Source organism: Lepisosteus oculatus, chromosome 2 (genome assembly GCF_040954835.1).
Source record: "Lepisosteus oculatus isolate fLepOcu1 chromosome 2, fLepOcu1.hap2, whole genome shotgun sequence".
Lineage (NCBI taxonomy): Eukaryota > Metazoa > Chordata > Actinopteri > Semionotiformes > Lepisosteidae > Lepisosteus > Lepisosteus oculatus.
In genome coordinates this window covers 76,177,311-76,193,773 of record NC_090697.1, presented here as the reverse complement: position 1 = coordinate 76,193,773, position 16,463 = coordinate 76,177,311, and the positions used below count along the sequence as shown (strand labels likewise).

General features: G+C 53.3%; 1 protein-coding gene across 3 annotated transcripts in view; it reads right to left on the bottom strand.

Moving 5' to 3' along the window:
- The window catches only part of plxna3 (plexin A3), a 136,831-nt gene that overhangs the window by 57,820 nt on the left and 62,548 nt on the right, over positions 1–16,463 (bottom strand). For all 3 annotated transcript variants that reach the window (XM_069184100.1, XM_069184106.1, XM_069184110.1), the window contains exons 6-9: positions 8,966–9,089; positions 8,491–8,647; positions 7,682–7,781; positions 943–1,057 (exon numbers count right to left, since the gene is read on the bottom strand). In XM_069184100.1, the coding sequence (XP_069040201.1) occupies positions 943–1,057; positions 7,682–7,781; positions 8,491–8,647; positions 8,966–9,089 (496 nt within the window). The remainder of the gene's footprint in view (positions 1–942; positions 1,058–7,681; positions 7,782–8,490; positions 8,648–8,965; positions 9,090–16,463) is intronic.

Below are 16,463 nucleotides of genomic sequence, written 5' to 3'. Positions count from 1 at the left end.
GGCACGATCCTGGGAACAAGCTGGACAAACGGCAGTATTCTCCTCACTGTACTCGCTTCTGTGCCAACACGCTGCTCAGACAGCCCCGTCCTCAAAACCTTTGTCCCACACACACGCAGATCTGGCACGTACAGTCGCAGCCAAGGTCTTCCAGGCTCCGTCTCAGACTTACGGCTGGATTCGGCCAGAATATCCCCCGACTTCACCAGGCCTTTGACACAGAAGGAGCTGCTGGAATGCCTAGCAGAGCAAACCGCACCCTTAATGGGAAGACGGCTAACCCCGTGAACACACTGCAGTCCAGCACTCCAACACTGGGCTCCTGAACACCCCGACGCTGAGCTCCTGAACACACTGCAGTTCAGCACCCCGACACTGGGCTCCTGAACACGCTGCAGTCCAGCACCCTGACGCTGAGCTTCTGAACACACGTCAGGCCAGCACTTACATTGAGCTACTGAACACACTGCAGGCCAGCACCCCAGCACTAAGCTCCTGAACACACTGCAGGCCAGCACCCCAGCACTGAGCTACTGAACACACTGCCTCATGGCTTAGGGCCCCACGGAGTCAGGCTGGGCACCGAGAACCCGCACAGCCAAGAGACCCTCTCACTCTCCTCCCTCGAGCTGCCCGTTTTCAAGCCTTCTCTTCAGAAGGCAGGCTGTGTGCAAGTACGAAAGGGTCCTGTATAGTCCTTCACACAGGGACCTGTGTAGCCAGGGTGACCGTTCTCCCAAACCTGGAATCTTCCAAATCAACTCTCCACAGTTACTCGTCATTCCCGACGGGTGGCCCTCGCACAGAATTTGGAAGGGACCTGGGCCCTACACCTGCACCTGTCCTGCTTTTGCAGACATGGCCCTAATCAGACGCTTGCCCTGGAGAGAAGACAAGTCGAGGAGCCCTGCTCCTGACACACACACACACACACGTCGTTACCTCCACTCCGCTGACACGGCCCTCCTGGAAGGAGCAGTTGGCCAGGTTGTTGGTGCAGATGTGCCGGTATTTGCACCAGTGGCAGGGGAAGGCACTGCTCACACACGACAGGCATCTGGGGAGACAGGGCAGGGTCACAGGCTGATCACCCCCCCCTTCAAGGACAGACACACAGACCCCAGGCAGCAAGCCCTCGGGTCCAAAGATCAACATGAAATAGACAGAGACTGGTAGATAAACACATGCAATAGGTCAAGCAGGGAGCTGCATCAGCATGCGTAGGCTGGAAAGGAACAAGTAAAGGTTTACTCGAGGCTGAAAAAAGAAGAAAATAAACAATATTTCAGCTGAGGAGCCTTCTTCAAGCTCGAAACGTTGTGTCTCTTCTCTTTTCTTTTCACATTGGAATAAAGCTGTACTTGTTCCTTAACAGTACTCAATAGCCACCCTTCCTGAGTTTTGTTTGCTGAAAGCAGCGGTCCATCAGATACGTGGGGTGACAGGGAAGATGGGAGTTCCTGCAAATCCTCTTTCAGAGTTTACAGGTGTCTTGACTCGGGACGCTGTCTAGTCGAGCTGTGGCTGAATAGCAATGCAAGCCAGGGAGCTCTGTATGCTTCCAGGAGCAATGCTGATGTGAAGACATAAACCGTAATAAAATTCAACGTATCAAGGCTTTTGCAGTAAAGCTTGTGTTTGGAACAATTTAAATGACTGTTCTGATGCACTGACAACGCCCCCTAATAAAAAAAAAGTGCAATTTCTTCGAGCGCCATACAAAACCTGTGCTCTTCAAGACAGGCCTCGTCATTGGCGTGGAAGTGGGACCTTTGAACGCTGAAACAGGGACAAGGTCAGACCCCATGTGAACAGCCTCTATCCCAGCGCTGACCGCAGGCCGGCTTTCGGGACAGCAGCGGAAAGCCGCAGTAAATAACATGAACAGAGTGTCTGGTAAGTGTCTGCGGAACTTCACAATGTGCTGCGTCAGTAATACTTTTATACACCCATAAATTCAGCCCAGCCCCAGCTTGTTCCAGCAAAGCCTGCAAGACTGGACTCCAGTGAGTTTCTCACAGGCTAATGGAGCGGGCACTGCAACGACTGGACTGGCCATGTGGGAGACAGCGTGATGAGCAGTAGCTCAATTCCAAAATGCCAGGCTGCATTCTGTGTTCAGGAGCTCAGTGTCGGAGTGCAGGGCTGCAGTGTGTTCAGGAGCTCAGTGTCAGGGTGCCGGGCTGCAGTGTGTTCAGGAGCTCAGTGTCGGGTTGCTGGGCTGCAGTGTGTTCAGGAGCTCAGTGTCGGGTTGCTGGGCTGCAGTGTGTTCAGGAGCTCAGTGTTGGAGTGCTGGGTTGCAGTGTGTTCAGGAGCTCAGTGTGTTCAGTAGCTCAGTGTTGGGGTGCTGGGCTGTAAAGTGTTCTGTAACTCAATCTCAGGGCTCTAAGCAGAGTTCAAAGTTCAAAGTTAATAAAGAAAGAAATGTAAAAAAGCAATTAGTGGTCAAGAAACTAAAAGCCACAACAGAGGAACTGCTCTGTCAGATGGTACTGAATTAACTTCTATGGATTCCCACCAGCATCGCCCAATTACAGCCTTACAAAAACAACAGCCCGTTTATGGAAATGCCTGGAATTCCTGGGATATTTCTGAAAGATACGATCTCACTCTGCCGTCTTTAGTGCCGTGCCAGGGTTCACTGCGCAGGTGGGCATTATCCGAGACAGCGATGGACAGGAAACGGGCTCTCTCCGAGGCTGCTGGCTGAAGAATTGTGGGAAAGGGCTTCGCTGGGCACGGCAAAAGTGGGCTGCCGGCCACCCCAGAAGGGAAAACAATTCCAGGGCTAAACGTTCCCACAGGGCCTGTGTAAACAGGAAGCCTGGCACAGGCCCTGAAACAGGCTGCACAGCCAGGTAGGCCTCGGCAGGCGTTGCCAAGGCAACTGCAGAGCGCGGTGTTGATCCGCTCCCCCCCACACTGGAGAATTGATTGTTGTGTGCGTTCTGGCAGCAGACAGGCAATTTCTTCCAGAAATAAAACGCCATTTATTCAGCCACTATCAAATTATTGGGAGAAAGAGTGTGTCTACACGAGTGTGTGTGTCTGCCTGAGAGCTTATGTACAGCAGATTTCCCGTCTTCCTGTTGTATGAATCCAGGTCTGGCAGTCTGTCACAGGAACAGTGCTACTGGCCTGAATATCGACCCTCCTGTTCCTGTTCACTGCTGGATCGGGCCATGTTGCACACAGGTGTGGATTTTTTGTTTTGAAAAGAAGGAACTTCAGGTTACGGAAATTAATGCAAAGTCTTTGACTCTGAGGCTCCACTGAAGGGCTCAGCTCCTCGTTCCAGCCGGCATCACTCCCCACTTCGCAGAGGAAATAGGACTGCATGTTCGGGGAGCCGGGATTGCAGGAACGGCTCCGCGCGCAGCCACTGGCCTGCAGTCATCGTTCCAGTCGCGAGGCTGTGGCTGACCGGTCCAGCAGGAGCCACTCGCTGTCCCATGGACAATATTAACGCCGAATGGTGTAAAAAAAAAAAAAACCCTCATACAACTGGGAAAATACTGCCTGGAAGCTCAGCAATAGCTCTGGACTGGCTTTATTCCTCATCTGCAGCAGCTAGATCACAATACACACAGGAAAAGACAGATCCCCAGTTCCGCTGGGGAAGAGCAGCAGCCCAGACAGATCCCCGGTTCCGCTGGGGAAAAGGAGCAGCCCAGACAGATCCCCGGTTCCGCTGGGGAAGAGGAGCAGCCCAGACAGATCCCCGGTTCCGCTGGGGAAGAGGAGCAGCCCAGACAGATCCCCGGTTCCGCTGGGGAAGAGGAGCAGCCCAGACAGATCCCCGGTTCCGCTGGGGAAGAGGAGCAGCCCATCTGGAGTCCGCAGGGCCGGGACTGCTCTGTCACTCCAGTATATTTTGAACGCACAGTCGCGCCTCCTCCGATGGGACTGGCCGTGTGCCGACAGTGCCGACAGTGTGCACGAGTCGGCTGACAGTCCCGGTCTCCCAGGGGTGCTGTTCAAGCCCACAGGGGAATCCCATGCCTGTGGAGGTGCACCAGCCCTCTGGCGCAGTTATTGTTAGGACTTAGTTGATCAGAAAGGCAGAAAAAAATACTATCGACTGGGGGGTTTCAAAACTCGTGGAGTTTCCTCTCCCTGCAGGTCTCTCCAGTTGCACATAGGAAATCAAAAGTTGCTGTTTTAATTAATTTTCATTTAATTAAAACCAACATATTCCACCTGAAACTAGAAGGAGAAGAGGAGAGGTGTGTGTGTGTGTGCGCTGCTGGCTTTCGTTTTGTTTCCACGATGTCCAGATCTTTGACGTCTCCAACAAGACGGATTTCAATTTCGCCGGTATCCAGGTCCTCCGAAGCCCTCAAACACCCCAGCTGTGGCGGGTTCGAATCTTTCAGGCCTGAGCCACGTTCCGAATTTTCTTGGCCTCTTTCACGGCGGGCAAGGGGAAAAAAATCAAATCATTCTTCTGTTCAATGTACACAAAAAAAAGGAACGGTTTTTGCTTCCTATAATGCATTTTAGATTAGAGACAAGATACGACCGATTTTCAGCCCGGACGCACGACCGGTTCTGCACAAGGGGAACCAGAACCGGATGTTCCAGACAGGAGGGGGAAAAGCCCGACTCCCTCTGCCCACAGCTCGGTCAGGACGTGTGGAGAAGTGGCAGGCAGTGCTCCTCAGCAGGGAAGAAAAGTGAGAGTGGATTGTGGAGAGAGGACACCTTTCCCAGTCCAGTTTCCAGCACACTGTCTACAACAGCGGGTCTAAATTCAGGTCCCAGGTGGCATTTGGCATCCCATTACCTGTAAAGCGCTTTGAGTGGAGTCCAGAAAAGCGCTATATAAGTGTAAGCAATTAATTATTATTATTATTATTATTATTTGTTTCAACCCAGCTCTTAGGCACGGGCTTTTAAAATCCAGAACAAGATCTGTATTCAGTGTTAATGAGTGGGTTCCAGGAGTCCGGCTCGGATATAAAGAACTGGACTTCAGTAGAAGGCCAGCGCCTCCCAGTGGGTGTGTCAGGTTACAGTGCCCCTCCCACACTGGGCACGTCTGTTTATCATCAATTAACTTATTAAGAGCTGTTTAGTCAGAAATAAGGGAGCAAATTCTCAATTAGCAATCTAAGGAGTTCAGTTCCGTGTAACTAAGTAATTTGAAATAATGTACTTTAATTTGGGTCCTTTTGAAACTAGGCAGAAACAAGTCTAAAGTTAGCACTGGAACTAGTAATAGGTTTATTCCATGCTGAAAAGAGAAGAGAGAAAACACAACGTTTCGGCCGTGGAGCCTTCCTCAGGTGTGTGAAAGACAGGCCAGTAAGCAAAGCTAATGTAGCAGGAGAACAAAAGCTGGGAGAGAGGAGGAGCGAGAGGCGGGAGCAGGGGGCAGACAGAGTGGCCAGTCAGGAGGTGTGAAGTCGGGACAGGTGAAGAGAGATGTGAAGTGAAACCTACGATGGTTGAACCGAGTTTTGCACTGGTCTTGATCGTGACCGAAGGCAAGCAGAAAGCTATGTCAAGGTCTGATGATACTGAAGAGCTCTTCAGCACGGTTCCACATGGCCATGATGCACTGCACCCTGGGGGGCACTACTTCACAGGAGCAGGAAGGGAAAAGGCTGCAGGGAAACCAGGCCACACGTTTCCACACAACCTTCACACAGGCCGTCCAGCAGCTGCTTGCAAGCGATTGTGCCTTTTACACAACAGCGCTTCGTGCAAATCACGCAACGTGTCGCTGAGCATTGTGGGTGCTGATTTAATCAGCCCCGTGACTCATTCCTTCAGCTGACTGGTCCTGACACACGCCATCGGAAGGCCTTTCTGCTTCAGCTCAGGAGTGCCCAGCACCTGCCTGCAAGCCTGTCTCTCTCAATAAACATGATATAAACGGGGTTCTCAGCAGCCAGCCAGCTGACCCACACGTAGATGTAGAGCAGCCCACTCGCCTATAACTCTGCCTTTCTCACGCACAGCTATTCTGTGCCCTGGCGCGATGACCATTCACTTCCCACACAGGAGCGTGGAAGAGCACACTGCACCCTCTGAGAGCTGCCGTCCAGCCTCCAGAAGAGGCAACACAAAAAAACGGCTTCAGGCAGTTTTTACTTCCGATCTGCTCAGGCTAGTGCAAAAACCTAACTTGGTCCCCCGCATGCAAGTCGCTGCTATAACAATACGCCGTAAGACCAGCAAGACACCCCTTTGGCTTAATTTTAAGCGCTCTGCAGCTGCCCCTGACAACTGTACAGGCTGTATTCTCATCAAGCGAAGAGCAAGAATGAAAATAAACTTTTCTCCTGCTAATCTGAGCAAGAACAGCCCCGCGGGCAGGTGGGCGCTCAATCGGGATTAGCGCTGCATGCAGGTTTGGGGGCGTCGTCCTCTACTCAGGCCTGTGAGCCACAGCGCTTGAACCCCAGAGCCCTCCTCATCACACAGCCAGGGTGAGCTGACCACACATGTCCTGCCGTCACGATCAGCTCCTCCCCAGTCTGCGGCTCCTCGTCTCTTCCCAGGATTCTTGAAATCACGACTGCCCGTCCGGCCAGACGGGACATTGGCACTGCCCTGGCCGGAACAGAAGCAGGGCTGCTGGTCTCCGAGTTTCGCCTGCTGTGGGATCCTTAAACTCCACTTCCAGGGGCCAGCAGGGGTCAACAGGGCACAGAGTGGGCTGGAGTGTGGAGGAGGGCAGTGCAGTGGACCCTCTCACTGTTGCTGTGCTATTTTCACTGGTCCGCCCCAAGCAGTAAGTAAAAAGCGTGCTTCTGCGCTGTGGGCAAACTTCCCATGTGAGCGGCTCTCAGCGGAGTGGGCACCTTGCCCACAGTTTACCCACAGTGGAAAATAAGAAGCCTGCTACCGATTTAAAAGCGAGTTGGAGCCTTACGTGTTGCATAATCAAGCAGCCCACAGTTCCAGCTAAAAACGGTAACTTTAAGACATTTAAACCAGAGCTGCTTTCAGCACCCAGAGGGCATGGAGTCATCAGCACTGCACGCTGGCCAGGACGGAAACAGGGCTGCTCATCTCTGCGCTTCTATACAAAAGTGCCGTCCTTCGGGAGAGATGTGAAATCGAGGTTCTGACTCTCTGTGGTTATTAAAAATCCCCGGGCGTTTCTTGAAGAGAGTAGGGGGGTCACTCCGGTGTGTCCAGGCCAGATCCCCCCCTGGCCTTTGCCAGTCATGGCCTCGTAATAATTCCCCTCTCTGCACTGGCTCCATCCAGCTGTTTCTTGAAAGAACATGACATGTTCTTTCAACAGTAGAACAGGAGTATGGAACAAGCTACCACAGCCCTGTGTGCAGAATGTCTCCTGTGCTCAGTTTTAAATGCACTTCCACACAAATCATTTTCTTAGTCCTCTTTTTGCGAGTCGGGACCCCTCTTAGTCTTCTCTGCTCAGAATTGCAGTTCGTTCAGCCTGTCAGCGTAGGACAATCCCTGTAGCCCTGGAACATATCTGGCTGCTCTCCTCCGGACTGTTACTGGAGGAGCAATGCTTTTTTCTGTAACCTGGAGACCACAGTCATACACAACATTCGACCTAAAGTCTTACTAGTTCACTGTACAATTTTATCATAATGTCCCTGAATTCGACCTCTACTCATCTGACTAATATCCCAACTTCCGAGCTGCAACAGGACAGGAAGCAAGAGGACTGCAAGGGGCGGGGGACACTTACGACTGGAGGACGCTGCAGTTGTAGAAGACGAAGTCCGTGCTGACGAACTTCTGGCCCGTCTCCTTGGAGCGGAGTGCCAGCCTGACCACGCGCTTGTCTCCTGTGGACAAGAGGCAGGAGTGAGCAAGCCCTGGTCAGAGGACCTGAGGCCAAGAGGGTACGTCTCCGATCATGCGCTGAGGTGCAGTAAAACTCAGCTGCACCCTGGACAGGCAGATCCCAGCGCACGATGGGGAAGAGTGCCTGTACAGTGAATCGACAGATAACGGATCAATTTTCCCCCATGAGGACCATCAGACGGTTCTAGCACATTCTTCACTTAAACACTGCAACATAGCACCAAATAGAAGTTTTTCATTAATTAACATTTCCTGTTGCAAAATATTTCATGCAATATTAAAGGCCTATGCTATAAATAACTGTGTACACATCTGTACTCTGCATATTTTTTAATGTAGCGGGGTGTGATCCATACATAGTGCTTGAGATGAAGGTCAGACCACTGTGTTCCCAAAGAGGTGTGAAGCAGTTCCATGAGTTCATGTCATCTGCTGCTTTGTCAGAGAGACACATTTGAGAAGCATCTGGCAACAGAAGCCTTGGTTTACATACAGCTGCAACACATTTGTGAATTAATGAATAAAGGATCAACACTTTGCGGGGTATCACTGTAGTGCTGATTTGATAAATGTGGCCCATCGAGACATCGTAATGCGTCTTGTCAAACAAATTCTCATCGTCTAAATTTTATCAATGAGAATATCCAGCTGTTCCAGCTGTACGCTCCTGCCGATTCCAGCCGGCCTTACCGTGCCCCTGTGTGAGAGACGGGATGTCCCGCGGAGAGGGGGACGTACACCGGACCTGTCCCTTAGCCAGCACCTCGCCTTCGCTCTCCATCAGCTCCCCGAACGAGCAGGTCACCCCGGCCAGCAGCTCCGGGACGTTGCGGACCTTAACGCTCAGCTGCAGGGCGAGAGAGACCTCAGACTTCCGGAGAGACCAACAAGCACCTGTCCCCTCAGCGGGACGTCCTGGACGGAGCAAAGGCTCAATCGCTCTTTAATGGGGTTGCGAGCCCAAAGTGTTTTACTGTACGAAGCCAACTTCCAGGAAGGAACGGAAAGGCTCAGGGCATCGGGGCTGGCACTGCTCCCACTATTCCAGGGCGAAATCGGGAGAACACCGGAACATTCCACCCCAATAATTCACGCCATCCCAAAATCCCGAACCTAAACGTTGGGCTCACGACCCGCGCGGCGGGACTGCGGAGATGACACGCACCTCCATCGCGGGCGCGGTGACGGAGACGTTGCTGGGCGTCACGCTGATCTCCACGCACTGGGCCAGCTCCGCCGTGAACCGCCGCGGCTCCGCCCACTTCTCGCACGCCTCCTGCCGGGAACACCTGCCGGGAAACAGCAGCGCGGACATCTCCAGCAATCCCGCTTCACGAACATCCCCACACCGAGCGCCGCCCCCCCGGCCAAGCTGATGGCCTGACTGCACCCCGTTCCTGCCGGCGCCTCTGACACCCGGGGCTTCGCATCTAAAGCGCAGAGCGCTCTTCACCTGCCTTACTTACACACACGAATGATCAATCAGTCTTTAAGACAGGCTGGGTGAGGAACAGTGTGCAAAGGATATCCTGTCCATAGCATAACCCAGAGATCAGCCTGATTGCTCCAGGCAAGTGAATACTCTGGGCAGTGCTCTTAAATAAATGAACTGCCCAGTAAGTTTCTTTCATCCCCCCCCACCACCCCTCCCTTGGGATGAAACAGCACGTCGATCTTGTCAGGCTTGAGAGGAATCCATCACACAGCAAAGCATCCTCGGGGGTCTGAGAGGAGGACTCGCAGAGAAACCGCATCCAAAGCTGTGTGAAGGCCCTCCTGGAGTCTGCCCATGATGCAGCGCACACGCGCGGATACCGCCCGTATCTCGGCCCGGAGTCCGCACACTGCCACACGGCAACACGTAGGTGCACACGCACTGATAAGACAAGGGGCCCATTATCTACAGATGGAGGTACACCGGGAGGCAGGCAGCCAGTCGTAAATTAAAACAGGGAACAGCCTCGTCAAACCTCCGACATCACTCTCTTTATCCATCCATCTGTCGCCCTTGACAAGATAAACACTCTCACTGCTCCCCTTCTCCTGGCCACTTGGGAGGCCCGAGCGCGGCAGCTCAAGATTAATTTGCCCGGGAGTGCAGCAAAAAAAAAACACCCCCCTCCCCCTTTCCAAACAGCTAATCTATTAACCAAGCCCACCAGGAGACCACAGACTGAGAGCAATTGCCCCAAACACTACCCCCTGCCAACAGCATGCACACACACACACAAACACACATGCACACACACACACATAACACATCCAGCCTGGTTACAAAATCTGAAGTTTCGTTTCCTCCTGTTTTGAAGTGAAGGAAGGCAAGATGGCGTTGCTATGGGTCACCAACCAGTCAGGAAGCCAAATAAAACCCTAATTAGACACATGTGTGCTGTAAGCATTTTTATCGGGGTTCTGGTTTGCTCAGAGAATACCACTTCGCAGTTAATATTTTTCACGCTTGGCAGAGTTTCGGTTGCTGAAACCACTACGCCATGTTCTACATGAAGGCTATAAAGAGCATTTTGATATTTTCGACCTTCAAATTTGTCTGGGCAGGTTGGCCAGCTTGAAAAACATGAGGAGAGAACTCTGGACGCGTGAGACCTCGGTTCTGGAACAGGTGCCCGACTAGCCAGTGACTAATACTTCCTGTCACTGCAGAAATGAATGAACAATGACACATGGACCAGAGCGCACACGTGGACACTGAAGTGGAAGTGCTGTACATCGCATACTGGGAACAGGAGGTGCTTCTGTACCCAGAGAGTGGAGGGAGTGTGGAACAAGCTGCCCAGCCATGTGGTTGATGCCTGTACCCCAGTTTCTTGCAAGGGGAATGGGGGCCTGGGATCAATTAGCTAATAACCACCTAATGGGCTAGATGGGTCAACGGGCCTTTTCTCATGTATAACTTCTTATAGCCTACAGCACAGACCAGAGCACGCCAGAGCTGGAGACCGTTTGCTCACCCTTTTCGTTTTTCCTAAACAGTGGCTTCTCTCCTCTCTGTGCTCGTGTTCCCCCGCCGTGCTGCTGCTGCACTGTGCTCTGGGTGTGGCACACTGAGAGTGGCCCTCAGACCTGGGGCCCCGGGGCCCTGAGAGCGGCCCTCAGACACAGGGCCCCAGGTGTCCTGAGAGCCGCACCAACCTCTCACCAGTCAGGACACCCCCCAGTGTGGCAATGTCGACAGGATTTGCGAGGGAAGGGGTCTGGGCTGAAGATGTGAACGTTGTTTGGTGTGGACTGCGTGGATATGTGCGTCCGTGCGTCCGTGGGTGGGTGTGGGTGTGTGCGTCTGTGGGTGGGTGTGGGTGTGTGTGTCCGTGGGTGGGTGTGGGTGTGTGTGTCCGTGGGTGGGTGTGGGTGTGTGTGTCCGTGGGTGGGTGTGGGTGTATGAGTCTGTGGGAGTTTGGGTCTGTGGGTGGGTGTGCGCGTCCGTGGGAGTGTGGGTGTGCGCATCTGTGGGTCTGTGGGTGTGCTCAGTCGCAGCCCCTCCCCCCCACTCGCCCCTCAACTGAGGGCCCCCGGTGTCCCCGAGCCAAACCGGCGGCGGCCGTTCCCGGGCCCGTGGGGGTCCCACGGCAACCCGATGGCACCGCCGCCGCCGGCTCGCGCTCCCTGATCCGCCGACAGACGGGTTTCAAGCGGCGTGGCAGCAGATCGCTTCAGATGCTTTCACAGCTCTGCTGTGGCTCCTGGAGGGCACTGCACGCGCTTCAACAGCTTCACACGCTGCCTTTCGGCAGGTTAACCACGAAGCCGGGACCACTAAAAATAGGCGTTTGAGTCGGTAAGAGTCGGGGGGCAGCGCCTCCGCCCGCAGCCGCTGGCAGAGAGAGCAGCGCTGCGACGGCACGATCTGAGCAATGGGCTCAGACTAACAGGAAAAAAAGACATTTATAATAAACGATGGGCTATTCAGCACTCAGAACTAATGGAAAGGTGGGAATATTGTTCTGCTGCCGTAATACCTCATAGAATCGGCACAATAATTTAATTTCAGCTCGATTTAACCTGACAACGGGACAAAAAACAATTGAATCTCTTTTTTTAATTTTCTATGGTACGCCTCGTATATTAAAGTGCACTTTAGAGCAATCTGACCTCTGAAAGGGTTTTACAGCAACTGTGGTGCAAACCTTCAGTTAGCAGACACACAGAGCCCTACCACTGCAAAACGGCACAAATACCCCACAGATTTCTTTGCCCACTGTGCCCCTGCACCCCTGCAGTGTATTGTTTTAAGCGCATGTGTCAGGCCCTGCACGATGCACAGAGCCAAGAATGTCATTTTTATTTTTGGTTCCACTGCCTCCGTTTTGTGCTTGGTGTTGTACCACAGATGTGGTCTCTCATTTCATTACGGCTGATGATCTATATGTGCGTGAATGGCGATGCGGGTAGAGGCTATTCGTTCAAACGGAAATCACGACGGATTTCATTTAAACTATACGGGTTTAAATTCCACGTTACAGAGTTTTAATAAATGATCATACATCTGCTGGAAATAATGGACTTGGCCAATATTCAGCACAGAAAGCAAAATTGCCTCACGGTCTAGACAGGCACTGCTCGGTATGATTGGCTTTGCGACAAGAGCTTATCACTCTATATGTCCTCAGTCGTGCACTGCAATCGCAAAACGCAGGTGTGCCGGTTGTTGGGAATGAAATTCCTCTGGCATATGAGAACCCTGCACCCTTTCCTGCCTGTACAACAGGCTCCTTCCACCAGGAAATCACAACCTTCAGCAGAATCCGAGCCTACGTGAGACACCACAGGCCCACTGCTTCCCAGCCTCTGTGCATGAAATCAACTGATGATGATAATTCCTTACACTTCTATAGCGCTTTTCTGGACACTCTTCACAGGTACTGGGGATCCCCTCCACCCCCACCAGTGTGCAGCCCCACCTGGATGATGCTCCAGTCCTCTCACACACAGCAGCTCTCAGTGGGGAGGAGAGCAGAGTGATGAAGCCAGCTCAGAGAGGGGGGTTATTAGGAGGCCATGATTGTGGGGGAGGAGGAGTCTGGTTTTTCCTTCTCTATCTCTGGATATCCCCGAAATTCGTTTTTCTTAGTCAGGAAGACACATCTGTGGAAGCCCGCTTTTTGAGACGCCGAGGGGAACTCGAAGGAAAACTGGGGGACGTGCGTGTGAGTGGCAGTGGGGGGGTCAGCTGAGAGGCTGTGAAGGTCAGAGAGGAGAGTTGGGTTAACGTCAGACTGAAGGGGGGGAAGAGCAGCCGGAGCAAAAAAAAAACCCAAAACACCGGAGCCTTATCCGCAACAGCCTCGCCGGGAAGCGCATCTTGAAAGAGTTCTTCACAGCTCCGAGGAAAACGGATCTGAGCGACAGTTTTAACAGTGCAGATCTCCCCCCCCCCTCCACCACTCTGTCCTTCCCTCACAGAAGGCAAAATGAAATCTCAACTAATTACGTTGCATTGCTCTTTCTTATCCCAGGGCTGGACATGATTGACGATAAGTTCGGATCCCCGGCGGAGCCTGTCACTTAACCGGAGAAGAAGGATGACTTCCTCGCTAACACAAGTCCACGCGTCTCCCTGCTCACACACCCCAGGAGCGCGGGGGTCAACTGGGCGCGTTTGTCCCCTGTCAGAGAGGGGACGGGATCAGGCGGACACATCGTCTCCGCCCGGCGAGTCAACCCCCCCGCCCGCGATGCGAGAAGGTCACCCGGCGACGTCAAGCAAGTTAAGGGGAGATATATGGCGGTGTGAGGGACGGGGGCAAGCGTTATATTAGCGGGAATGAGAGCTTTCATCCAGGCGGCGGGGTCCGCATTAACCTTTCCGGTAATGGACGTGCGCGCGCGCCGTGTTATTAGCGGGGAGGACTTGTCTATTTTCCTGCGGACAATATTTCAGCAGGAAGAGCAGGGACACGCGCCGAAGGAGCAGGGCGAGGCAGCCGACCGGGACGCGCCGCCGCCGTTGACATCAGCCACCAGCCACAGGGGGGCGGGTCGATTGGGTGTTTGGCCCCGATGAGCGTGGGAGGAGCTCCAAGAGGGGGGAACGGGGCCACACACCGATAATGAGAAAAAACAGCCCTCCAGCGCGGGACCCGTGACTCCCGGCGGAGAAACGCAGGGCAAATTGAACCGCGGGGCCAGGCCCTCTCTCCCACAGGCCCCCGTCGCCATGGACACGCTCCGGCCCCGAGGTAGGCCTGTTTTCCTGAGCCTTGTTGGCCCATCCAATGGCTGGAGGCTGAAGAGGCCGCAGGGGGACAGACAGGGAAGCCAAGGGACCAGGAAGGCCAGTCAAAGCAAGGGCCTGGATTTCAAAAGTGCCCCCCCCCCAGCGCATCTCCCTTTCCTAGCAACTCTCCAGGCGGGGCTCCCCCGCCTGGGTACAGGCCCTGGCTGCATAATGGCGAATTACCATGCTTACAGAGCTCTAGAGTTCCCATTGCAAGGCTGCCGGGCTTGCAGACAGGCCTGAGGATGACTGTATCTGCTCATGCGAAGGAGAAACGCATAAGTGACTCGATATTAAGAAAGGGTTTATTTTTGCTAAAAACCGACCGCTCCTCACCTATTATTATCTGGAATACTGCCGTTAGCATTGGTTTCCTATTAGCTGGGGCTTGCGTGCTTCATTTGAAAGCTTCAAGCGTTTTATATTCCTGGAGACTTCCGAAACGCTGGAGCGACCCCAGATCCAGAATCTGGAATGGGGATGCGACGCAGGGGCTTGGCGAACCGGCCGAGGTCGATGACTCACAGGGGGCCGGGGTGGGGGTGGGGGGCTGGGTTCTTCTCCTGCGCTTAATCCTGCTGGACGACGAGCTGCCTTGCACCTCGTTACTAGGGCCCCTCGTTATTAAGGGAGCAGCGACGGGCCGGGAGTCTGGGCTCCCAGCTGGGCCCTTGGTTTTCCGAGCCGGGTCTGGACCAAAGCACCACGGCTCTGCTAACGAGGCCGGCCCCTGTCTCCCGCAATGAGACAATGCCTCTTTTCTCCATCAGCCTCAGCCGACGACAGGCTGGGAGAGGAGGCACAGTGCAGGCCCCACAGAGCGAGCATTCAGCTTCCTCTAGGGGTGCTCTGGGTCTTTAACACCCCTCCCTCTCAATGGCATCCTTTGTTGTTTCCTCTGCTCAATGAGCTGCAGCTTCTCTCTCCCAAACCACAGCCCTGCAAACACCCACTGTCTGAACTCCTCCTGGAACTGATGCACGTCTGCAAAGAGATTAAGGCCTCAAGTTTGGAAGCAGACTGCTGCTGTATTAAACTCAAACCACGGACAGATGTTACGAGTGCTTTATTGTATCCATCATCCCTAAATCCTCAAAAATAGTGTATAAAATGGAGCCCTTTTATATTAAAGAGGGTGAAATTAATAAAGATACTGATGCATTACACACCGTGCACAAAACCTAGGAGACACGAACAGCAGCACGTGGTCTAGCCTGGCCCTTGCACTTCATGCAGGGCCTGATGCATACGCTCGCCCTGACAGTTGATGTACTGATGGGGAATATTTCCACTTTGTATAGAGAGGGTTTAGACGGGGCGGATGGAAGAAAACTCGGCTGTTGAATACAATCACATCACTGTGCTTGAACATATTCTAATTGCCCTGTGTAGAAGCTGTCACTGGTCCGTGTAAATTCTGCGAATACTGAATTAACATGCAAAGAAATGTAATTTTATAAACTAGGGCTGCAAATTCTATTCCAATTATCCCATCAAACCAAGATTTGCATCTTAATTAAAGATCTTTATCTTGATTAAAGCTCCAATAGAAGAAAAAACACAAAGGCAGGTTCGCTCTGGATACCAGTTTGCATTCCAGAGGGCTGCAATACAGACTCAGTCCTCATGACCCTGCAGATCTCTCCCATCTCCCTCCTGCCATGCATCAGAGCTTCACTGAGGCAGATTTTCTCGCTTGTTCCTGCCTCTTTGCTTTGTTTTTGTAAATGTAACCCCGGTGCTACTCCGCAAATATGCGACCATAAAGCTTCACCTCAAATCAAGTGATCTTCTCCCTGGGGGTGATTCTACGAGCGCTGGGGGGGTCAAGACCTCTCCCATACCAGACTGATTACACGGGCACATTTCCAGCTGCATGTGTGCTTCTTTCAGAGACCCTCTTTCCCCCTCCTCCCCCTGGACTGCTCACGTCTGGGCCGGGCGTTACGGGGGCTTCCGATGACAGCTCCATCCCGAGTCGGAGCCAAGCAAACCAACCACTGTGCTTCTGAATCCAGCTGTTTCCTGCCGTCCCGAGCTGGCAGCTGCGGCCCGGGTCGACAGGAAGCGCACATCTGGAGCGGCCGGCACCTGCTACCTGCCACTTCCTGCCCGGGTCAGGTGAGCAGGTGACTTGCGCAACGGATCCTGTTGGCCCCCTGAACTTGTGACCCCTGGGGGGTGTTAACAAAAGGTCACCCATCCCCACGCTGCCTGAAGAGGAGCCTCTTCCTTCTGCGTGTTTCACTGCGGCGACTCCTCTCTGGGTGAACGTCTAACAGCGAGCTCCGGGATCACGCTCTGGCTCGGCCTTGCTCGGCATCTTCTAAACTACAACCTGTACGGCAACGGTCACGGCTCTCACATGGCCTCCTCACATCGCGTGTTCCAGCTGGCCCTGCACCCCACTGGTGGCTTCCGAGCGCCATTA